The sequence below is a fragment of the Xenopus laevis genome, chromosome 1L, assembly GCF_017654675.1.
Source record: "Xenopus laevis strain J_2021 chromosome 1L, Xenopus_laevis_v10.1, whole genome shotgun sequence".
In the NCBI taxonomy this organism is placed as follows: Eukaryota; Metazoa; Chordata; class Amphibia; order Anura; family Pipidae; genus Xenopus; species Xenopus laevis.
Window position 1 is genome coordinate 229,552,412 of NC_054371.1, and position 26,274 is coordinate 229,578,685.

The 26,274-nt window shown below is 42.6% G+C and overlaps 1 protein-coding gene across 4 annotated transcripts in view; it reads right to left on the reverse strand.

Moving 5' to 3' along the window:
• The window catches only part of LOC108718850 (ciliary neurotrophic factor receptor subunit alpha), a 294,616-nt gene that overhangs the window by 68,929 nt on the left and 199,413 nt on the right, over positions 1-26,274 (reverse strand). For 3 of the 4 annotated variants that reach the window (XM_041570397.1, XM_018267339.2, XM_018267347.2), the window contains one exon: positions 12,945-13,034. The exons of the other annotated variant lie outside the window; for it this stretch is intronic. In XM_041570397.1, the coding sequence (XP_041426331.1) occupies positions 12,945-13,034 (90 nt within the window). The remainder of the gene's footprint in view (positions 1-12,944; positions 13,035-26,274) is intronic. 4 annotated transcript variants of the gene reach the window in all.

Sequence of the window (26,274 nt, forward strand, 5' to 3'; positions counted from 1 at the left end):
CAGCACTTCTAGAGAACCCCACCATGTATAGGAGACCTAGTAACGAGATGTTGGTGGTTCTAATTAAACAACTGTCTTCATCTTGCCCTACTGTCTCCATCTTGCCATACTGTCTCCACTTTGCATTACTGTCTCCATCTTGCCCTACTGTCTCCATCTTGTCCTACTGTCTCCATCTTATCCTACTGTCTCCATCTTATCCTACTGTCTGCATCTTGCCCTACTATCTTCAGCTTTCCCTACTGTCTTCATCTTTTCCTACTGTCTCCATCTTGCCCTACTGTCTCCATCTTGTCCTACTGTCTCCATCTTATCCTACTGTCTGCATCTTGCCCTACTATCTTCAGCTTTCCCTACTGTCTTCATCTTTTCCTACTGTCTCCATCTTGCCCTACTGTCTCCATCTTGCCCTACTGTCTCCATCTTGTCCTACTGTCTCCATCTTGTCCCACTGTCTCCATCTTGTCCTACTGTCTCCATCTTTCCCTGCTAGCTTCATCTTTCCCAACTGTCTCCCTCTTGTCCTACTGTCTTCATCTTGTCCTACTGTCTCCATCTTGTCCTACTGTCTTCATCTTGCCCTACTGTCTCCATCTTGTTATACTGTCTCCATCTTGCCCTACTGTCTCCATCTTGCCCTACTGTCTCCATCTTGTCCCACTGTCTCCATCTTGTCCTACTGTCTCCATCTTGTTATACTGTCTCCATCTTGTTATACTGTCTCCATCTTGTCCTACTGTCTCCATCTTGTCCCACTGTCTCCATCTTGTCCTACTGTCTCCATCTTGCTCTACTGCCTCCATCTTGTCCTACTGCCTCCATCTTGTCCTACTGTCTCCATCTTGTCCTACTGTCTCCATCTTGCCATATAGTCACTATGTTGCTCTGCTGTCACAGTTTAGTTTTGCAATACCTTTTCCTACCTGCAGTCGTGAAGTTGTATTCATTGGACCCTCAAATACCATGTTCATGAGTTTCTGGGAGAGTCAATGGCAAAGGAATAATGGTGCCCCTGATCAGTATCATGCCTAGCCCCCCATTACTTATATATTCATCTCTGCTCTGGATGCCAATGAACACAAGAGCCCCACATAAGGAGTAAGGAACCACTGTCTCTCCCATAGATCTGCAGCAGAAAACAATGGGTGCCCTCTGTATGAACCTGAATCATATCCCATTTACTAACCCAAAATACTAATTAGCACTTTGCTATAATCATAGTGATTGTACATGGGTGCCATCTCATCCACATTAACCCTTCCCACTTATCAATCAATGCTGCTATGATGGGACTGACTGGAGAAGAAGAACTGGAATCTTGTTTTAACATTTTTATGCCACTATGAATCCATTAAACCTAGTGCACTGGATCAAACAACTGACTGGGAGACTAAATGGGATTGAAATGTAATGCAATACATGGAATTGTTTTCAGTTAACTCATTGGCTGCTAATCAGTTTTGCTCTGATCACCATGTCATGGGTAAAGTCAGATCCGTTCCTTCCCGAAATATTCCTCCAACCCCACGTACTGGGAGGTATAAAACATTGTTATGAGACGCTGGGAACAAGGAACAGACGCAGTCAATGCCCTAAAGCAGCGCGGCGGGTGCAGCATTTATGTCCCATTGTATTTCAGCCGGTGATTGGGAGAATTATCTTTATGGAAAAAGACATTTTGCAATGACATAAAAATGTCACCAGCGCAAGATGTTTCAATTCCTTTCCCCAAATTGCTTCTCCGACACAGAGAGAAATAAATGGATACAATGTGACCTTTGCTGGACACGAGCCTCTCGCTCCACCTTTCCTCTCTGCAAAAGGGTTAAAAGGGATTAACTGAAATAACAACTGTAATGTATAGATGGAGTGCAGAGCTGTATATGGGGTGCAGACAGGGAGTATATGGGGTGCAGAGACATAAGATAAAGTGCAGAAAGGCAGGGCCAGATTTCCCCCCTAGGGCACCCTGAGACCAATGTCCTCCAGCGCACCCCTTAGTGCTCCAGAATCAAGCAGATTACAACCAGGCTGGGTGGCATACCTCCCCTTTATTTATGCTGCCCTAGGCCTGGGCCATTGGGGCCTTGCTGCACATGTGGGCCTGCAGAGATGTAGATGGAGTGCAGAGACACAGACAAAGTGCAATTAAGGTAGATGGAGTGCAGAGAGGCAAATGGAGAGCAGAGATATAGACAAAGTGCAGATACATCAATGGAGTGCAGAGAGGTGGATGGAGTGCATAGAGGTAATTAAGGTAGATGGAGTGCAGAGACATAGATGGAGTGCAGAGACATAGATGGCGATCAGAGAGGTAATCAAGGTAGATGGAGTGCAGAGAGGCAAATGCAGACGGAGTGCAGAGAGGTAATTAAGGTAGATGGAGTGCAGAGAGGCAAATGGAGAGCAGAGATGTAGACGGAGTGCAGAGACATAGATGGAGTGCAGAGAGGTGGATGGAGTGCATATAGGTAATTAAGGTAGATGGAGTGCAGAGACATAGATGGAGTGCAGAGACATAGATGGCAATCAGAGAGGTAATCAAGGTGCAGAGAGGCAAATGCAGACGGAGTGCAGAGAGGTAATTTAGGTAGATGGAGTGCAGAGAGGCAAATGGAGAGCAGAGATGTAGATGGAGTGCAGAGACATAGATGGAGTGAAGACATAGATGGTGTGCAGAGAGATAGATGGAGAGCAGAGAGGTAGAGGGAGTGCAGAGACATTGATGGAGTGCAGAGAGGTAATTAAGGTAGATGGAGTGCAGAGAGGCAAATGGATAGCAGAGATATAGACGGAATGCAGAGACATCGATGGAATGCAGAGAGGTAATTAAGGTAGATGGAGTGCATAGAGGTAGAGGGAGTGCAGAGACATAGATGGAGTGCAGAGAAGTAATTAAGGTAGATGGAGTGTAGAGACTTAGATAAAGTGCAGAGAGGTAATTAAGGTAGATGGAGTGCAGAGTTGTAGATGGAGTGCAGAGTTGTAGATGGAGTGCAGAGACGTAGATGGAGTGCAATAAGTTAGATGGGGTGCATAAAGGCTGGGGATACAGACAGGCAGCAACTGCAGCAGAATTTTATGTGCCGAGAATTCTTCACAGCTGCTTTGGTTTTCAATGGGGGAACATTACTCAGGCTGTTTAAGGTAGAAATAAAACCAGGTTGTTAAACACAAAACTGTCAGAGGGAACAGCAGGCACGGGAGAGTGTCAGCTTGGGAGGGGGAGACACACGTATAACATTGTCTATTCTAGCAACTTTCCCATATAAACTCATTACATTGTTTCAGTGGTGTAAATGTAATTGAAAAGCAGTGTCTGACTGTTTATATTCTCTGCACTGCTAGTTCTGACTCCTGAAACAATGTAGCAGAAGCCAGTTGCAGACTCGGACAACAGACTTCTGTTACATTGTTTCAACAGTCACATCCAGAGAACAGAAAGGGGCAAAGACTCTGCTTTTAGTAGCAAATAAATGTACACATAGCATGAAAATCAATAGATATGAGTAATTAATGGCTATTGGGAAGTTGTTTAGAATGATATTTTCTTTTTTAAAAAAGCATTCAGAATCCAATCAGATTCAGAGGAGAGGGCAGATGAAATATCATTATATATCTATATCAGAATGACTGTTCCAACCCAATATTCACTTATTTGTAAGGTCGTTATTGGCTATAGAGGGAAGATGAAATTTTGGAGGGACTTTATCTCCCCGAAACAATATATCAGAAATAGAGTTAAAAGAAGCAAATCGCTTTATCTCTCTTTATCTATCATCTATCTATCTATCTATCTATCTATCTATCTATCTATCTATCTATCTATCATCTATCTATCTATCTATCTATCTATCTATCTATCTATCTATCTATCTATCATCTCTCTTTCTCTCTCTATAGCTCTCTCTCTTTCTCTATCATCTATCTATCTATCTCTCTTGCTCTCTTTCTCTATAGCTCTCTGTCTCTCTGTATCTCTCTCTATATCTATCGGCTATCTATCTATCAGTCTGTATATCCATCTATATATCTATATCATCTATCTAGCAAATATATCGACATATCTATTTATCTATCTCTCTCTCATCTATCTATCAATCAATCTATCTTTTATCCATCTATCTCTCTTTCGCTATAATTTTCTCTCTCTTTCTCTCTCTCTCTCTCTCTCTCTCTCTCTCTCTCTCTCTCTCTCTCTATCTCTATCTATCATCTATCATCTATCTATCTATCTATCTATCTATCTATTTGTCTATCTATCTCTATATCATCTATCTATATCTATTATCTATCATCTGTCTGTTTATCTATCAAATATATCAACATATCTATTTATTTATCTCTCTTTCATCTATTTATCAATCTATCTATCTTCTATACATCTATCTCTCTTTCACTATAATTTTCTCTCTCTTTCTCTCTCTCTCTCTATCCCTCTCTATATCTATCTATCTATCTATCTATCTATCTATCTATCTATCTATCTATCTATCTATCTATCTATCTATCTATCTATCTATCTATCTATCTATCTATCTATCATCTCTCTCTCTCTCTCTCTCTCTCTCTCTCTCTCTCTATCTCTAATGCTGCATTGAGAGCAACACATTCTTCTGGATATATGTAGTTCTTCTTCTTCATTGTCCTCTTCAGGAAATCTGCAACTCATCATGGGACTGAGACAATGTTTGTGCAATGGTCAAGTTCTCATGAGACAATTGTGTAGAAATACACTGGCACACAAGGCAATTAAAGTGCAGGGTTACCCCTTGCTGTTTATTTTGTGCGAACGTGCAACGATTCGGGGCAAGCCCCTTTATCAAGCATGGGGCTTGCCCCGAAACGTTGCACGTTCGCACAAAATAAACAGCAAGGGGTAACCCTGCACTTTAATTGCCTTGTGTGCCAGTGTATTTCTACACAATTGTCTCATTTGGGGGTTGCCGTACCCTCTTACATTGTGCACGAGGCTATCTGAACAAAAGAAGGAGTGTGCTCAGCTTTACTCTGTTCAAGTTCTCATGAGGACATTAACCTGGGCTGTGGGCGCTGGACTTTGTTGGTCGTCTATAAGTTTCTTGTCGTTGGCCGGCATTTCATTTCCTAGTAAAGTTTTCAATAAAAACCATGAAACCCCTTTGTCCCTTTTGTCACCCTCGTATGCCGGCGAGTTGCTCTGTACAAAAGCTCATTATGATGGAAGTAGAAGCATCTGCAGTCGGAATCCAGGCCGGGAAGCGGAATATGGGAATGTGTAAGGGAAGCGTTTGATTGTGCGGCTGAGTGAATAAGAGCCAGACCTCAGCTTTGTTGTGTAAATATTTAGCAACGCTCTGATCTCTCCGACAGCCACAAACTCGCTGTCTGTATTGGTGCTGCCAGAATCTAGTAATGACTCACTCATGAACTAATTCACAGCTCGTCGGGTTCAGGAGTCAGTGTACGGCACACAGAATTCTATTAGGGATTCCCAGTGATCACCTGACTCACCAGGATCATGCAGGGCAGTGTATGGAGTGCCTTCTACTGCAAAGGATGCTGGGTAATTAGCTCTATGTATGGGGCCACAATGTGGGGCATTGCCCTGCGCTCATCTACATATTAATTACCCATTGGCCGATGCCTGCTTAAAGCTCATGGATGTGCATTTCTAATGAGAGATGTGCACTGGCCATTGATTGGATCAGCCCAATATGGCACATAGATAGATGATAGGATCTCACTTGGTGATTATGTACCTTTGTTCACCTTTAAACTAACTGTTAGTATGGTGTACAGAGTGATATTCTGAGACTATTTGCAGAACTCTGATGTTCTTCTGCTTAGGAAAGATGTGAGAAAGGTTTCAAATTTTATTCCTAAGAAGAAGAACATCAGCCTCTTTCTTTCTCCTGACAACTTCCTTGACTACTTGCTGGTCAGACTGGTGGGAAACTGACCAGCAGGTGGCGCTGTTGTAACACAATTCATTCATATTAACAGTACGTGTATCCCTTAATATCTTGGAATTAAAACAAAATAAATGATGAATGTACATTACAAAAGTGCTTAGAATAGTCCCCTCATCAATTTTACATTTATTATGTATACTTATTCTTTAATAGGAGGAAAAAGTGTTACTTCGCACCCTTGCAAATTTGCGCAGCGGACATTACTACGCAAATTCACTAAAGTGCGCATTTTTCTGACCGCTACCTTTTTACGCCAGACTTCCTTCGCCACCTCAGACCAGGCGAAGTTCAATAGAGTAGATAGGGATTGCTTCAAAAAAAGTAAACATTTTTTCTAAGTCCCAAAAAACGCTGGCGTTTTTAAATTTTTAATGGGTGATAGGCTGAAAAAGATCGAAAAAATTTTTGGGGCTCCCCTCCTTCCCCCCTACATTTCCTAACTCATGGCACCTTAACTATACAGTGGGCACATGTGTAGGGTAATATTAAAATTTTATTTGATGTTTTGAAGGTTTCCCAGGCTTGTGTAGTGATGCTACGAATACTTCCATTGTAACTTGAATTTGGCACCGTATGCAAATTAACCATCGCTAGCGTAACTTTGCTTTGCTTGGCGAATTAACTCTAGCGCAACTTCGCAACCTTACGCTTCCCATGAACGCAACTTCGGATTTTAGTGAATTTGCATAGCGCTGGCAAAAATACGCCTGGCGAAGTGCGGCGAAGCGGACGCTGGCGCAATAACGAATCTTAGTGAATGTCCCACCATGTCTCTCTACATGCAGGATTTGTGCAAAAGGCAGTTATTTTGTTACATTTTGTTTGTACTGGAATCAGTTATATGAGTGAGCTCTAATACATCTTCTAGGCAAAAGGAGCCCCCCTATAAGATATATTGGATGTAACTGTCAATGAATATCTGACACCCAACTGCTGCATGAAGACAGAATGAAGAGAAACAGACGCTGAGAGAGGAATAGTGAAGATAAACTTGATTATTTCAGAAACAATACAGAATATTTAATTGTATTGTATTTTAAGTTTCTTATTTCAGCAAGATGAAGCTTATATTACATTTTCATTTTCGCCATAGTTCCCCTTTAAGTTATCAGACATGCACATGATTATGATGGCAGCCTCTACTCCAGCTGTGAATATAAAGGGGCACGGAAAGTCTCTCGCAGTGAAAATGATATTTGTTTCAACTAAACGCTTCATTTCCAACAGTAATTCTAATGCCTCTTAATCAAAACGAGGGGGGTCGGGTACATTCAGCCGCTTACACAAAACCAACAGCCGTTTATTATAGATAAACACAGGGGTAGCCTCAGGGTGTGCAACATGAACATGAAGGAATGAGCTCACCACTAGATTGTAAGCTCCCTGGGGCAGTGTATGTGCACATCTACATCTATTCTCCATTATTACTGCTGAATAGGACACAGTTCAGTCCTGCACAAATATGTACCCGAAATGCATCACTGGAGACAGAAATAGGGATCCCAGCCGATGCCCAGTTTGGATTATGCCACCCAAGCAATTAAATCAATATACAGTCCATTCATTCCCAATAAGCAATGATTTAAAGTCTGTAAAGGTCATTGAAAGGAAACTAAAAGCAGTATCTGTTTATTACTTTCTGTCCTCTGGTTTTGACTCTTGAAAAAAATGTAGCAGAAGTCTCTTCCAGGTCTGGTCATTTGTGCTACATTGTTTTAAAGGAGTTGTTCACCTTTAAATGAACTGTTAGTGTGATGTAGAGAGGGATATTATGAGACAATTTGCAATTTGTTTTCATTTTCTATTATTTGTGGTTTTTGAGTTATTTAGCTTTTTATTCAGCAGCTCTCCAGTTTGGAATTTCAGTTGCAATCTGGTTGCTAGGGTCCAAATTCCCCTAGCAACCATGCACTGATTTGAATAAGAGACTGGAATATGAATAGGAGAGGCCTGAATAGAAAGACGAGTCATAAAAAGTAACAATAACAATACAATTGTAGAGAGCATTTGTTTTTTAGATTGGGTCAGTGACCCCCATTTATAACCTGAAGTCAGAAGAAGAAGGCAAATAATTGAAATACAAAATAATGAAGGCCAATTGAAAAGTTGCTAAGAATTGACCATTCTATAACTCACTAAAAGTGAACCAGCCATTTAAGAACCAGAAGCAGCACACAGAGAATAGAAAATATGACTCCTGTTACTATGTACATAACCAGTCAGTATATATATATATATAATACACAAAAGCCATGAATATCTTGTAAATTATATCCTTATAAACGGTGAGTAGTGATGTCATCAGTTATAAACGGTGAGTTCTGATGTCATTTCAGTCACATGACTCACTGAAATTTGTGTATTATAATAAATAAAGTACCCCCAGTTGTAAAATATGAGGATATTAGAAGTTACCTTGGAGTTCCATGACCTGTATAAAAACACTCGGCCTTCGGCCTCGTACTTTTATATGGTCATGAAACTCCTCGGTAACTTATAATATCCTTATATTTTACAAGAGGGGGTACTTTATTCACTATATATATATATATATATATCTATATATATCAAGCCCTGCTGGCTCTCCCTTTGTCACATGGGCTGATAAATAACCAATTTCGGCCAATGACCCTGCGCCTGTGGCTCATTAGGGATTTAGGGATTAGGGACAGTCTGGGGGACAATAACTAATCCCAGCAATGACACCAGCACCTAGAAATCTGCACCACTTAGTTCAGGGATATAGGAAACCTTTTGCTCTTCAGAACTACAACTCCCAGCACACTCCTAAGGGGACCTGCAGCCTAATCCAAGCACTGCGGATATGTTGTCAATTGCACTTGAGCCCCTCTCCATCACCCTACCCAGCCCCTTGATCCTTGTACAGGTATGGAATCCATTATCCAGAAACCCCTTATCCAGAAAGCTCCGAATTACTGAAAGGTTGTCTCCCATAGACTCCATTTTATCCAATAATCCAAAATATTAAAACTGATTTCCTTTTTCTGTGTAATAATAAAACAGTCGCTTGTACTTGATCCCAACTAAGATATAATTAGTCCTTATTGGAAGTAAAACCAGCCTATTGCATATCTCCCAACTGTCCTATTTTGAGCGGGACAGTCCCGCTTTTGACAGGTCAACCCGCAGTCCCGGATTTGTCCTGATATTTCCAGAGTATTCTCTTTGATCTGCTGCACTGCGCAGCCAGAAAAAGATACAAAGTTTCTAACTTAATTGGCTCTTGGCAGAGAGCCAAGAACACATACTTAATATACTTTTGCAACAGTTTTAGATAAGAACGAAGACTCACAGTTTAAAGGGCAATTCACCTTCATTAGCAAAACTGTATAAAACATATAAAAACCATAGAAATGTTTTCAAACTTTCATAACCTGCCAAATTTTGTAAAATGGACATTTTAGTAATTAGGGGGTGTGGCCATAAAAATGGGTGTGGTCAAAACATTTCGCCATGCTCCGCGCAGCAACTCTTTTTGTCCCTCTTTCTGTTTCCAAAATGTTGGGAGGTATGCCATTTGGGCTTATTTAATGTTTACATGAATTTTTAAGGTATGAAGATCCAAATTATGGAGAGATCTGTTATCCAGAAAACCCCAGATCCCAAGCATTCTGGATAACAGGTCTCATAGCTGTATATGCTTTCCATAGGCCGCTCTCCACCCACTCGACTCCCCTATGCAAATGAGACATTGGTTTATGGTCTCCCTAATTTTAAGTGATGGATCTGCTTTTGGGTTTGACCTTTCCAATCAATTTCCCAGAGCCTTTCACCTAATGATTTGATGTTGTTATTTCGCCCGCGTCCGCATCATGGCCCCCCCACCTCTTTGCCATTTCAAACAGCCCATAGCGCATTTCTCCGTGTCAGCGCGTAGTTAACATTTGGCATCAACAACAGAGTTTCCCAAACACGGACGGTTTATTGTTTATTTTTTAAAAACGATATTGGAAATCATGAAAAATAATTCTTATTTTTGAAGAAAACAAATGTGGTTTTAGGGTTTCAGCAAAAACATGGAAGAAAATATTGTTTTGTGTCTTATACAGGAACAGACCTAAGCCAATAATCAGAGAGAGAGAGTGGCAGCAGCAGAGGGCTAATGAAATGGCCTGTGGGCTATAAATCCCGGCCTGCGCTGTCACTCAGTTAATCCATCAGACACAGGGTCGCATCACACTGACCTTTACTCGCAGGGAAAGAAGAGCAGCGTTTATTGCATGCGGCTATACCACCTGCCTAAGAGCAACACCAGAATGAAAACAATGTGCCTAAATCTTTACACTCAAATGGAGTTGGGGCTGATATCGTCTAATTCTGCAGAACTAACATTGGATTGTAGTGAACAGTCTGAGCCTCTTGCTATGGCGGACAGGACACACAGCGGTAAAAATGCACTGGCAACTTCTTGTTTAATCCCACTAAGACATACAGTGGTATAAATGCACTGGCAACTTCCTGTTTAATCCCGCTAAAACATATATAGTGGTATAAATGCAGTACTAACTTGCTATTCATTCCGCCAGGCACACAGCAGTATAAATGCAGTGCCACCTTCTTGTTTAATGCCCCCAGGTCATACAGTGATATAAATGCACTGGCAAATTCCTAATTATTCCCCCAGGTCATACAGTGGTATAAATGCAGTGACAACTTCCTGTTTCATGCCCCCAGGACACACAGCAGTATAAATGCAGTGGCAACTTCCTGTTTAATGAGCCTAGGACATACAGTGGTATAAATGCAATGGCAAATTCCTAATTATTCCCCCAGGTCATACAGTGGTATAAATGCAGTGGCACATTCCTAATTATTCCCCCAGGACACACAGCGGTATAAACGCAGTGACAACTTCCTGTTTCATGTCCCCAGGACACACAGCGGTATAAATGCAGTGGTAACTTCCTGTTTAATGAGCCTAGGACATACAGTGGTATAAATGCAATGGCAAATTCCTAATTATTCCCCCAGGACACACAGCAGTATAAACGCAGTGACAACTTCCTGTTTCATGTCCCCAGGACACACAGCGGTATAAATGCAGTGACAACTTCCTGTCTAACGTGCCATTGTGCCACACAGCAGAGCTGGCGGAGCTGCAGGAAAAATGGTGGCAAATCCAAAGACAAAAATCAAACCCAGGTTGGAGCTGGGCCAGCTGGACACTGAGAAAAAAACTGAGTAGGCCTTGTGGGTCCCTCCAGCCCATGTCTGCTCCCTGCTGGCAACTGTGGGGCCCCAAAAGGTACAGGCCACAAGTATGTGCAGAGGGTGTTGGCATGAGGTTTGCGGAGGATCTTGTGGTTGGGGAGCCCTGAGGTGACAGTCCCTGTGGGTGCTGAGGGGGTGGCATGAGGTTTGCCATGCAGAGGATCTTGTGGCTGGGGTGGGGGGCCCCAGTTCAACACTTATCAGACCCGGCTTAGCTCCATGACCTCAAGGCCTGTGTTTTGTGGTGAATAATATACAAATAATATACAAAGCTTCTTTCCTGACTGGCCCAAGCAACACTAGTCTGTGGATGTTAAACTACAACTCCCAGAGTTTCCTCGCCCCACATATTAATGCAGATCTACCCTTCCCTCGGGGCAATTCCAGAGAAATACAAGAGACTTTTATGGACTAATGAAGCCACTCGATGCTGTTCCAGAACTCGCTGACTGAATTTACTGCACAATCTGCTACTGTATGAGCTTCCTTCCTGCCCCCCAGTACCCACAATGCCCCTATATGGGGGGGTGCTAGCCTGACAGGGAAGGGGGTCTCACACTTACTTTATGAATTAGCTGAGCTGAGAGTCAGTGTTTGTTTTGGCTCAGTCTGGATGAATTCGCCAATGTATTGGGCCCCGTGCCAGGCTTCTCCCACAATTCCTCATTAACCCCTCGGGTGGGGAACACAGTTATAGGATCAAGGGATTCAATAGGCCACTAAGCCTTGGAAAGGAAATAACCAGAGGCTGTAGACTTACTTTGCTGGGGCCCCAAGTCGAGCTTCTGCAACCCTTCCCTTTTGTACAACTACAACTCCCAGAATCCACCCAGAATCCACTTAACGTCAGCCTGCAGGTTTAACACTTGTGACATAAGTTGCTTTACTTTACCCATTATCCCATAACTACAACCCCTAGCACCATCTTACCTTACTATACAACTACAGTCTAATCCCATCTACACAATCCTTACTATACACACAATCCTTACTATACATACAATCCTTACTTTACACACAATCCTTACTATACAACTACAGTCTCATCCCATCAACACAATCCTTACTATACACACAATCCTTACTATACATACAATCCTTACTTTACACACAATCCTTACTATACAACTACAGTCTCATCACATCTACACAATCCTTACTATACATACAATCCTTACTATACACACAATCCTTACTATACATACAATACTTACTTTACACACAATCCTTACTATACAACTACAGTCTCATCCCATCTACACAATCCTTACTATACACACAATCCTTACTATACACACAATCCTTACTATACACACACAATCCTTACTATACACACAATCCTTACTATACATACAATACTTACTGTACACACAATCCTTACTATACAACTGCAGTCTCATCCCATCTACACAATCCTTACTATACACAAAATCCTTACTATACACACAATCCTTACTATACACACTCTCCCAAAAGTTAAAATCCCAGTGAAGAAATACATCTGTGGGAGAAGGCTGAGCAAGCAATTTTTCTTTATTATCCCACTGCATGCTACTGCCTGCCCCCCTGAAAAACTGCAAACTGACCTGGTACCAATTATTGGGGTATTACTGAGTAACCACGCCCCCTTTAAATCCCCACACATATAATGCATGCACAGCTACTCCTCAGTTATTTCAGATGCATGCTGCAGACAACACTGATTTCTGTGCAGCCATGCAGAATGCAAGATGATGTCCCTAGCCATGGAAGCCTTACCTCTCTGGGAACTCCTGCCTGCTCGCTGGGACTGAAGCCGCTCTTGAAACAAATAATCTGTCAACAGGGGGCGAGATTTTGGCTTGACTTCTGTGCAAAGAAGAACACATAAAAAGGTAGGTTTTAGGGCTGATCATTAAGCCACTTCAAATCAGACACTTCTCAATGCCGGCTGTTGAATCAGCAATTTATTTAGTGGCACTTTTGCTCGGATTCACAGAAACCACTGCAGCCTGCATCAACATGCAATTCAGCCATATTTGATGGTGGTTTATTAAATGACCGGTATTAAAGGGGTGTGGCATCTTAATGAGCCAATAACATAATGATCCAGCATGTACAGGGAGTCAGCCATAGTTCATTCAAAGTACTTTCACTTTCACTTTGCAGCACTCTCTGGCCAAACACATGGAATAATATCCAAACTCAGCTGAAAATGAGTCTGAGAAGCAATAGTTGGACATTGGGCCCCCATTAAAGGTCCCTCCTCTCCTGGAGTCACTGATTTTCAAGGCCAAGCTCTGGCCCCTAAAATAAAATAATGTTTCCACAGAGGAACATGAGTAAGTGGAAGATGCTATTGGTGAGCAGCTGTAGGGGGAGGGAGCAGCCAGGAACACAGTGAATACCTGACTTTGCCCATAGGGATCTGTGGTTAAAAGGCCACACACAACCTCTACTCACTCTTAATGGGAGAATCTAAGAGAAGTGGGGGTGGAGGGGTAAGGTGATTAGTGGTAGGTCCTGGCCCTGTTCATTAATGTTCTTTACACCACAGCCAGGGACAAGGAGCTGCTGTGTGTTCTCCTGAGTAACCCAATCCTAAAGGGCGAGGGGCGAATGAAACAAGCCAATGTACCAACACATTCCACAACTTATTTACCCTTATTACCACAGCGCACATGAGGGGCAGAGACACCCACCCAAATCTCAAATCAAAAGGAGCTTTTCTTCTACAGCAAAAACACTTGCCCTGTGATCAGTCTGAGATAGACACCCACTTGTATTAGTGCGACTATACAACTACACACTGGTTACAACTGTGCACGATATGCATCACTTAGGGCAAGATGGAGACAGTAGGACAAGATGGAGACAGTAGGACAAGATGGAGACAGTAGGACAAGATGGAGACAGTAGGGCAAGATGGAGACAGTAGGGCAAGATGGAGACAGTAGGGCAAGATGGAGACAGTAGGGCAAGATGGAGACAGTAGGGCAAGATGGAGACAGTAGGGCCAAGATGGAGGACAGTAGGACAAGATGGAGACAGTAGGGCAAGATGGAGACAGTAGGGCAAGATGGAGACAGTAGACAGGAACAGTAGGACAAGTGAAGACAGTAGGACAAGATGGAGACAGTAGACAAGATGGACAGTAGGGCACAGTAGGACAAGATGGAGACAGTAGGACAAGAGGAGAGACAGTAGCAAGCATGGAGACAGTAGGACAAGATGGAGACAGTAGGACAAGATGAGACAGTAGGACAAGATGGAGAAAGGGGACAAGATGGAGACAGGAGGACAAGATGAGACAGTAGGACACAAGATGGAGAGAGGACAAGGATGGAAAGCAAGATGGAGAACAGTAGGACAGATGGAGACAGTAGGACAAGATGGAGAAAGCAGGGACAAGATGGAGACAGTAGGACAAAAGACGGAGACAGAGGACAAGCATGGAGCAATAGATGGATGGAAAGGATAGATGTATGGATAGAGACACAGGGACAGTAGGGTAGGATGGAGAACAGTAGATAGGTGGAGAGTTAGGTAGGAATGATGACAGACAGTTAGTGGAGATAGCGACAAGATGGACTACAAGATGGAGAAAGCAGGACCAGCAAGATTAGTTAGGACAAGATAACAGATGGAGACAGTAGGACAAGATGGAGACAGTAGGACAAGATGGAGAAAATAGGGAAAGTCATAGAGTAGAACAATGTGGCAGAAGTAAAAATGATAATAACATGGAGGCAACTGTAGGACAATATGACATTCTGTACTGCCCAACCTTAAGTTGTTGTTGTTGTACTCAAGCTCTCGGCCCTACTGAAAGCATAAGGATAAGTAGAAGGTATATTTGAAGAGTGTCTGTGGCTCTATAAAGTGCTATGTCTAAAATGACAACGTGTCCAATCTGTGGATCAGCTTCGTACCAGTCGCTGGGAATTTTCTCAATTGCTAAAAACTGTCCAACTATTTCTTGAATTCTCCGTTACCGCTTTATAATTGAAAATATAACCAAGGAAACATTTTTTCACTGGCAGAAAGTATATATATTAATCATTGTCCTTATGTGTAAACTGCCCCTTTAAGATTTAAAGTAATATGCACAGACTTTACCTGACTACACAGGAGAATTTCAGTTTATTGGCAGAAGGATGTAAGAGCTCAGCAGAGCATGTCGGCTATAAAAACCTGCTATTTGCTAATTAGTAGGAACCGTGCCCAATCCATAGGCGCAACACATTAAGTATGAAATCCTCCCAAGGCAATATTACTGTCCCCTCCCCCCAGTCTGTAGGATTAATGTATAGCGCTACCTATACGAGTAGGGATATATATACGTATTTTTATCCTTTATTTCTAGAGACACATCCCACAGAGAATATGCATCACTCATATTAGTCTGGAATGAAACGTTGCACCCCATAATTACAAGTCAGTAATGACACCCGCTGTGCCCCCCTGCTGCCCCCCACACATATATATACATGTTACATGGGTATACATTAGAGTGTATGGCCTTGGCTTCCCAAGGGTTAAAGAGAGGGCTGTTAGAATTAAAGAGGTAGGAATAATAAAGCCTGGGACAAAATCCTGTATCAAAGGGAGATAAAAAGAGAAGCAGCTTCAAAGCAAAGTGGAATGTCGGAATCTTCATGTAACAAACAGTCCCACAGCCAAGTGCATGGGTGGGGGGGCTATTTGGAGATTAGGGCACCCGCAGCCATTCACAGGCAGACTCCCCATGCATAAACAACAAGGCCTTGGCTGGGAGATCCCACCGCTCAAAAGGGGCACACGCATCACTCCCTGCCCTCCAATATCAAAGCCATAATCCCTTTTCTTGGCCGCCTTTCAAACTGGCGTCTTTCAAGTGTACCGGCCATTGAGAGAGCGAGGGCTTTGCACCCCAACAATAATGGCTTTGGACTCGTGGGAGCCAGAGCACAAGTCGTAGCCAGTCAAACCGAGACGGACGGCAGCATCTTGCCATTCACTCGGAGTCATGTGACACGGGCGAGAGAGAGGGGGCGGGGCACTATTTACGTTTTCTCTCCTTTCCTGTGTCGGACTGGGATGCCCGGGGCCCACCAGGAAACCTTTGAGTGCAAGCTCACTCTCCAAATTAGTTTTCCTTTTTTTCTTCATTCACTTTTCTTCTTTGTTCTTTTTCTTCTTGCTTTATTATTTTAATCACTTCTCCTTACATATTATCATCCATTCTTCCCTCCATTCCGTCTCTTCTCTCTTACATACAAGTCAAATAATTGGGTGAGCAGAAGGGCCGCTGATACCTGGGCCCACCCTGAGTTTCCTGGTCTCCAGGTGGGCCGGGCAGACACTGCTTCTTTCTACAATGGAACCGACTCACAGCTCTACTGGATCTGGTACTGGGGAGACTACATACCACAGTCAAACATGATGGCACCATGGAAACTGCAGTGGGCGTGACTTATGTTTATGGCAAATTTAAGGGACATTAAAGTCACCAAAATATTTGCACCTGTTTGTATGGCTCTTGTTGCTGAGCAAGACAAGGTAACCCTGGTATGTGAGAGATGTTCCATTCAGGAATTATTCAATGTGAAACCCAAACCAGCATTCAGCCATGTTTTCGTCACAATTTGGCCACTAGAGGCCACTGTTGCATAATGAGGATCAGCTTAAAGGAGTGGTTCACCTATAAAGAGATAATGTCGCGGGAAAACAAGTTTATTTTCAAAACGCACCAGTTAATAGTTCTGCACTGAAATCCGTTTTTTTAGAAGAGCAAACAGCTGTTTTAATATTTTATTTTGAAATTTGGCATGGGGCTAGACATATTGTCAGTTTCCCAGGAGCCCCCAAGTCGTGTGACTCTGATAAACTTATAATATACAAAAGCCATAAATATCCTGTAAATGATGTCCTTATAAACTGTGACTAGTGATGTCATCGGTTATAAACGGTGAATAGTGCTGTTATTTATGTCACATGACTCACTAAAACTTGTGTATTATAATAAATAAAGTCCCCCTTGTTGGAAAATATGAGGATATATATGGTCATGAAAACTTCTCGGTAACTTATAATATCCTTATATTTTACAATAGGGGGTACTTTATTCACTGTATACAATTATATACAGTCACTCTTTACTGCTGTACTGCAAGTTGGAGTAATATCACCACCTCCCTTACCCCACCCAGAAGCCTAACAAGAAAACAATTTGCTGCTAACCAGATAGCAACTCCCTGACACCTCTGCTGGGTGCTATTCTCATGTTTACCACTAGGTGTAGCCCGGGAGCCTGACTTGGGTTGTGGTAAAATACAATGGGAAGGGGAGACAATAGCAGTTCCATCCTGAAGTCCGGCTCCTTCTCAAAGCTCAGAATCAGACACAATGCATTAAAGTGGCGTCTCCACACCAATATCACCACTAAAATAAATACACTTGTTGGTTCAGGAATAACATTTTATATTGTAGAGTGACTTATTTGCAGTGTAAACGGAGTCATTTAGAAATAAAAAGCAAACCATGAAAATCAAAAGAATCCCATTAAGGTAACTTTTACTATGTTATACAATGGCTAATTCTAAGCAGCTTTTCAGTTGGCCTTCATTATTTATTTTTTATTGTTTTTGAATTATTTTGCCTTCTTCTTCTTCTTCTGACTCTTTCCAGCTTTCAAATGGGGGTCAATGACTCCATCTAAAAAACAAATGTTCTGTAAAGCTAAAAATGTACAGTATTGTTATTGCTACTTTTTATTACTCATCTTTCTATTCAGGCCTCTCCTATTCACATTCCAGTCTCTTATTCAAATCAGTGCATGGTTGCTAGGGGAATTTGGACCTTAACAACCAGATGGCTGAAACTGCAAACTGGAGAGCTGCTGAATAAAAAGCAAAATAACTCAAACACCACAAATAATAAAAAAATGACCAATTGCAAATTGTCTCAGAATATCCCTCTCTACATCACACTAACAGTTAATCAACCCCTTTAATATGATGGAGATAATCACAGGTCAGCAGACAATAACCTGTACCAATAATTTCATAGGAAATAAGGAAAGGGCAACAAATAGTGTGTAATACACATACATTATATTAAACAATGTTTCATTGCAAGATCCGTCCATTGTTCCCCATCCTGCATTTATACCCAGGTTTGGATAGACTGGGGGTGACATCTGGGGATAAGATTTAGGTATAGCCTAGACTATAGGCAAAAAAAACCCATAATCCACCTGATTATTATGTGAGATATGTGTTTTTCTGCTTTTAATGAACTATAAATCCCAGCAGCATCTCTTTAAAGTCAAAGCTGCTAGGAATGCTGGGACTTGTAGTTCAGAAGCCCTCCCTATAATTGCTTTCTTTCCCACTGACATTTACTAGCAGCATCACACGGCTCCAGCTTTATCTCCAGAACTGCTGTCTACTCTATTTACTAACCTCCTGCCAATCTTATCTGCCGCCCGTCTGTCAGTGTGTGAGCAATAACTGTCAGTTTGAGTCGCTAGTGCCATGACCTGCTTTATCTGCCATCTCTGTGTTCTGTATAAGGAGGATGTATCTCTTTAGAGAACAAATATATACATGGCTCTGGGCAAATGTTTCCTCTATTCTATGGGCAAATATCAGGGGAATCATCCGACTGATTTAGGGGCTACTGTACCTGATTGGGGGTTACACCTGCTGTTCCTAACAAGGCAGGTATTATATATGAATTGACCCCCAGGCTATGCAGCAAATCAGGGGCCACAATACAGGGAGAAATTCAATCAGGGGCCACAATATAGGGAGAGGTTCAATCAGGGGCCACAATATAGGAAGAGGTTCAATCAGGGGCCACAATATAGGGAGAGGTTAAATCAGGGGCCACAATATAGGGAGAGGTTAAATCAGGGGCCACAATATAGGGAGAGGTTCAATCAGGGGACACAATATAGGGGGAGGTTCAATCGGCCACAATATAGGGAGAGGTTAAATCAGGGGCCACAATATAGGGGGAGGTTAAATCAGGGGACACAATATAGGGGGAGGTTAAATCAGGGGACACAATATAGGGAGAGGTTAAATCAGGGGCCACAATATAGGGGGAGGTTAAATCAGGGGACACAATATAGGGAGAGGTTAAATCAGGGGTGCTGCAGAATAGAACCCTGTAGTCATTCTCCAATTTTTCCCTAAGGTGAATAGTACCGGTTGGGCCCGCGCTCTACATGGGGTGTCTGGGACTGCAGGAATGATGCTGTTGCCATGCTCTCTAGCATAGTAACCTTTTTATCAGAAGTCTAAAGAGAAATCCAAGGAGAAAGATTAGAAACATGGACACTGGGGTGGTTTACATAAATACAAATAATCACTGCACAAAACTGATATTTGAGGCACAATTTCTCTTCTTTTGCCGCCTACCTTCAACAGCATAGGATACAGAGAGATCCCATAAAACTATGGCTGCATTTGTATTCCCTGTACTAAGCACAATTCAGCAGGAACAGTCCCTAAGTTTGCTCATAGTCTGTACAGAGAGATCCCATAAACTATGGCTGCATTTGTATTCCCTGTACTAAGCACAATTCAGCAGGAACAGTCCCTAGGTTTGCTCACAGTCTGTACAGAGAGATCCCATAAAACTATGGCTGCATTTGTATTCCCTGTACTAAGCACAATTCAGCAGGAACAGTCCCTAGGTTTGCTCATAGTCTGTACAGAGAGATCCCATAAAACTATGGCAGCATAGGTATTCCCTGTACTAAGCACAATTCAGCAGGAACAGTCCCCTAAGTTTGCTCATAGTCTGTACAGAGAGATCCCATAAAACTATGGCTGCATTTGTATTCCCTGTACTAAGCACAATTCAGCAGGAACAGTCCCTAAGTTTGCTCATAGTCTGTACAGAGAGATCCCATAAAACTATGGCAGCATAGGTATTCCCTGTACTAAGCACAATTCAGCAGGAACAGTCCCCTAAGTTTGCTCATAGTCTGTACAGAGAGATCCCATAAAACTATGGCTGCATTTGTATTCCCTGTACTAAGCACAATTCAGCAGGAACAGTCCCTAAGTTTGCTCATAGTCTGTACAGAGAGATCCCATAAAACTATGGCAGCATAGGTATTCCCCTGTACTAAGCACAATTCAGCAGGAACAGTCCCCTAAGTTTGCTCATAGTCTGTACAGAGAGATCCCATAAAACTATGGCAGCATAGGTATTCCCTGTACTAAGCACAATTCAGCAGTAACAGTCCCCTAAGTTTGCTCATAGTCTGTACAGAGAGATCCCATAAAACTATGGCATTATAGGTATTCCCTGTACTAAGCACAATTCAGCAGGAACAGTCCCTAAGTTTGCTCATAGTCTGTACAGAGAGATCCCATAAAACTATGGCATTATAGGTATTCCCTGTACTAAGCACAATTCAGCAGGAACAGTCCCTAAGTTTGCTCATAGTCTGTACAGAGAGATCCCATAAAACTATGGCAGCATAGGTATTCCCTGTACTAAGCACAATTCAGCAGTAACAGTCCCCTAAGTTTGCTCATAGTCTGTACAGAGAGATCCCATAAAACTATGGCAGTATAGGTATTCCCTGTACTAAGCACAATTCAGCAGGAACAGTCCCTAAGTTTGCTCATAGTCTGTACAGAGAGATCCCATAAAACTATGGCATTATAGGTATTCCCTGTACTAAGCACAATTCAGCAGGAACAGTCCCTAAGTTTGCTCATAGTCTGTACAGAGAGATCCCATAAAACTATGGCAGCATAGGTATTCCCTGTACTAAGCACAATTCAGCAGGAACAGTCCCTAAGTTTGCTCATAGTCTGTACAGAGAGATCCCATAAAATTATGGCAGTATAGGTATTCCCTGTACTAAGCACAATTCAGCAGGAACAGTCCCCTAAGTTTGCTCATAGTCTGTACAGAGAGATCCCATAAAACTATAGCAGTATAGGTATTCCTCTGTACTAAGCACAATTCAGCAGGAACAGTCCCCTAAGTTTGCTCATAGTCTGTACAGAGAGATCCCATAAAACTATGGCATTATAGGTATTCCCTGTACTAAGCACAATTCAGCAGGAACAGTCCCCTAAGTTTGCTCATAGTCTGTACAGAGAGATCCCATAAAACTATGGCAGTATAGGTATTCCTCTGTACTAAGCACAATTCAGCAGGAACAGTCCCCTAAGTTTGCTCATAGTCTGTACAGAGAGATCCCATAAAACTATAGCAGTATAGGTATTCCTCTGTACTAAGCACAATTCAGCAGGAACAGTCCCCTAAGTTTGCTCATAGTCTGTACAGAGAGATCCCATAAAACTATGACAGTATAGGTATTCCCTGTACTAAGCACAATTCAGCAGCATTAGATTTTTTCCTGTATACAGATGTACCATATGTATCCCCTGTGTCACTAAGATGTGTTGAACTACAGGAATATTTATTGGTAGAAAAGCCACATAATCCTATCAGTACATTCTCTCCCAACCTATTCCAAGTGACATATAAACAGTGTGTAGATCAGTATATATGCATTCTCTATAGTGTATACAAACATTCTGTCTATTAGCTCTGCTTTGTACTCTGTATATACTGCATGTACATCTGTCCTTCCCATCTGTACATCATTCATCCCACCAATAAACATTCCCAGTACTCACTGACAGCTCATAAATTGTGCCAACATCACACACAACCTCTGATCCATTCATCTACATGCGCTCCTCCTGCTCCTCCTGCTCCTCCTACTCCTCCTGCCAACACTCCGCACATCTCCCCACTCAGTGTTATACATCCAGGCAGAGCCCCAATCAGTACAATGTGACTACATACAGTATATAATATATATCTCACTGACTGGATCCCACACACCCAATACTGTGCTCCTTGTTTGACATTTACTGTAATGGCAACCAGGGAAGGAACTAGGCACAACTGTGAAGATACAGAGGTGGGCTGCTAGGACCCTATAGGCATGTACCTGTGCTGCTTCCATATGCTGCTTGTTTATATAAACTATAGTAGTACTTATCTGTTATCTACTGTGTATCCTGTGCTTGAATGGCTGCCCCCATGGCTACACAGCAGCTTGTTTATATAAACTATAGTAGTACTTATCTGTTATCTACTGTGTATCCTGTGCTTGAATGGCTGCCCCCAGGGCTACACAGCAGCTTGTTTATATAAACTATAGTAGTACTTATCTGTTATCTACTGTGTATCCTATGCTTGAATGGCTGCCCCCATGGCTACACAGCAGCTTGTTTATATAAACTATAGTAGTACTTATCTGTTATCTACTGTGTATCCTGTGCTTGAATGGCTGCCCCCATGGCTACACAGCAGCTTGTTTATATAAACTATAGTAGTACTTATCTGTTATCTACTGTGTATCCTGTGCTTGAATGGCTGCCCCCAGGGCTACACAGCAGCTTGTTTATATAAACTATAGTAGTACTCATCTGTTATCTACTGTGTATCCTGTGCTTGAATGGCTGCCCCCATGGCTACACAGCAGCTTGTTTATATAAACTATAGTAGTATTTATCTGTTATCTACTGTGTATCCTGTGCTTGAATGGCTGCCCCCATGGCTACACAGCAGCTTGTTTATATAAACTATAGTAGTACTTATCTGTTATCTACTGTGTATCCTGTGCTTGAATGGCTGCCCCCATGGCTACACAGCAGCTTATTTATATAAACTATAGTAGTACTTATCTGTTATCTACTGTGTATCCTGTGCTTGAATGGCTGCCCCCATGGCTACACAGCAGCTTGTTTATATAAACTATAGTAGTGTTTCTGAAGCAAACCCATCAGTTTTTCCAGTACAGCACGGCACTACATTATATTCATTCATCCATTACTTTAAAAGAATTACATTTTTTTGGTGTTACTGTTCCTTTCAGCCCCGATCCAGCACAACTCCATGTTACCCCGTTTCTGTTCTGATCTATCCAGAATCCCCCCACTACATTTCCATATGACATCACTGGTTTTGCCTCTTCCATCATCAGACCTGCCTCTTACATCACTGACCACACCCCCAGCACATCTCGGCTGGTGGCCACCCTATGGTGAGAGCTTGACTGTGCATGAAGGGAAAAGGTGGCACCATTAAAATAAATTAAACAGTATTGATATTAATCAGTGGGTTCGGCCATTTCTCTGTGTTACAATAGCATTAAACTGATAAAAATGCACCATACCACTTTATCTGACTGTCAGTGGCCAACATTAGGCACAGGGAGGCTCATTAACTAATTGCAATTAAATGTGACCCAGTGCAGTAACCCATAGCAACCAGGAAGAGATGCTTTATTCTAATGGCAGAAAAACTGAAGGTGCTCGTAGCTGATTGGTTGTTATGGGTAAGTGCAATGGGGTAAATGTAGTGAGTGTGAATATATGAGTGGTGGTCTTGCTGGCTAGCAGGGGGAGGGGAGGTTAGTGATGAGGCCACAATGTGCGGCTGGGAAACGCTATCCGTGTGCATGGAATCCGGCCAACGACTCTTCCCTGAATATTCCCACTGTCCTCTGGCTGAACGGATTCCTGCAGAAATCAAATAAACAACTTGTTGCTGAAATTAGGGATTGCGCTTCCTTTATTTAAATGCTTGGAGGCAGCTATTCCCCGGAGGCTGGTACTTGTGACTGTTGCCTGAGACTGACGGCTTTGTCCTGCCCATTGGCTGACAGTTAGGAACTTCTCTCCTCCATCCAACCCAGCGAAACTCCACAGCACCCAAAGGAACATGCAGCACCCAACGGCAGACTTATATACTTTGTCTGTACTTCAGTCTTGTGCTAGGGACCCACAGCAACATATAAACACTCACGACTCACCCCAAGCTCACTTTAAAGGATTTATCTATCAAAGGTCGAGTTTGTGAGGTTTTTTTTACCTCAAATAAACTCAAATGTTCAATGCAATCAGGGTGAAAAACTTGAATACTCTAAATGATCGAGTTATCGATAAAATAAAACTCGAATAGCTCTAATTTATCAAGTTTTCGAGCACAAATTTGAGCAATTATCAAAAAAAAAAAACCCTGAAAATCATGAAGGCTAAAAACATCTTCAAATGGTTCAAAGGACCTCTGCCATTGACTTCAACATGAGCTTGACAGGTTTTAGCTGGAGTATTTTTGGATTCGAGATTTTTGCAGCTTCAGGGCATAATAAATCTTGAAGAATTGTAGTTGTTTTATTCTGAAATATTCAAGTTTTTACTGACACTACCCTTGAAAACTCAAATTTTTCAGGAAAAACTCGACCTTTGATAAATAACCCCCTAATTCTCCCCTAACTGGCCTTCAGACTGGGCCCGCTTAGCTCATAACAAGGTTACAGATATATAGAAACATTGGGGTGTCACCCTGCTATAGTTCCAGGGGTACCCAGGGTACAAATAAACACTCACCCCAAATCTCCCCCTAACTGACCTTCAGACTGGGCCCCCTTAGCTCATAACAAGGTTACAGATATATAGAAACATTGGGGTGTCATCCTGCTATAGTTCCAGGGGTACCCAGGGTACAAATAAACACTCACCCCAAATCTCCGCCTAACTGACCTTCAGACTGGGCCCCCTTAGCTCATAACAAGGTTACAGATATATAGAAACATTGGGGTGTCACCCTGCTATAGTTCCAGGGGTACCCAGGGCACAAATAAACACTCACCCCAAATCTCCCCCTAACTGACCTTCAGACTGGGCCCCCTTAGCTCATAACAAGGTTACAGATATATAGAAACATTGGGGTGTCACCCCTGCTTTAGTTCCAGGGTACAAATAAACACTCACCCCAAATCTCCCCCTAACTGACCTTCAGACTGGGCCCCCTTAGCTCATAACAAGGTTACAGATATATAGAAACATTGGGGTGTCACCCTGCTATAGTTCCAGGGGTACCCAGGGTACAAATAAACACTCACCCCAAATCTCCCCCTAACTGACCTTCAGACTGGGCCCCCTTAGCTCATAACAAGGTTACAGATATATAGAAACATTGGGGTGTCACCCTGCTTTAGTTCCAGGGTACAAATAAACACTCACCCCAAATCTCCCCCTAACTGACCTTCAGACTGGGCCCCCTTAGCTCATAACAAGGTTACAGATATATAGAAACATTGGGGTGTCATCCTGCTATAGTTCCAGGGGTACCCAGGGTACAAATAAACACTCACCCCAAATCTCCCCCTAACTGACCTTCAGACTGGGCCCCCTTAGCTCATAACAAGGTTACAGATATATAGAAACATTGGGGTGTCACCCTGCTATAGTTCCAGGGGTACCCAGGGTACAAATAATCACTCACCCCAAATCTCCGCCTAACTGACCTTCAGACTGGGCCCCCTTAGCTCATAACAAGGTTACAGATATATAGAAACATTGGGGTGTCACCCTGCTTTAGTTCCAGGGTACAAATAAACACTCACCCCAAATCTCCCCCTAACTGACCTTCAGACTGGGCCCCCTTAGCTCATAACAAGGTTACAGATATATAGAAACATTGGGGTGTCATCCTGCTATAGTTCCAGGGGTACCCAGGGTACAAATAAACACTCACCCCAAATCTCCGCCTAACTGACCTTCAGACTGGGCCCCCTTAGCTCATAACAAGGTTACAGATATATAGAAACATTGGGGTGTCACCCTGCTATAGTTCCAGGGGTACCCAGGGCACAAATAAACACTCACCCCAAATCTCCCCCTAACTGACCTTCAGACTGGGCCCCCTTAGCTCATAACAAGGTTACAGATATATAGAAACATTGGGGTGTCACCCTGCTTTAGTTCCAGGGTACAAATAAACACTCACCCCAAATCTCCCCCTAACTGACCTTCAGACTGGGCCCCCTTAGCTCATAACAAGGTTACAGATATATAGAAACATTGGGGTGTCACCCTGCTATAGTTCCAGGGGTACCCAGGGTACAAATAAACACTCACCCCAAATCTCCCCCTAACTGACCTTCAGACTGGGCCCCCTTAGCTCATAACAAGGTTACAGATATATAGAAACATTGGGGTGTCACCCTGCTTTAGTTCCAGGGTACAAATAAACACTCACCCCAAATCTCCCCCTAACTGACCTTCAGACT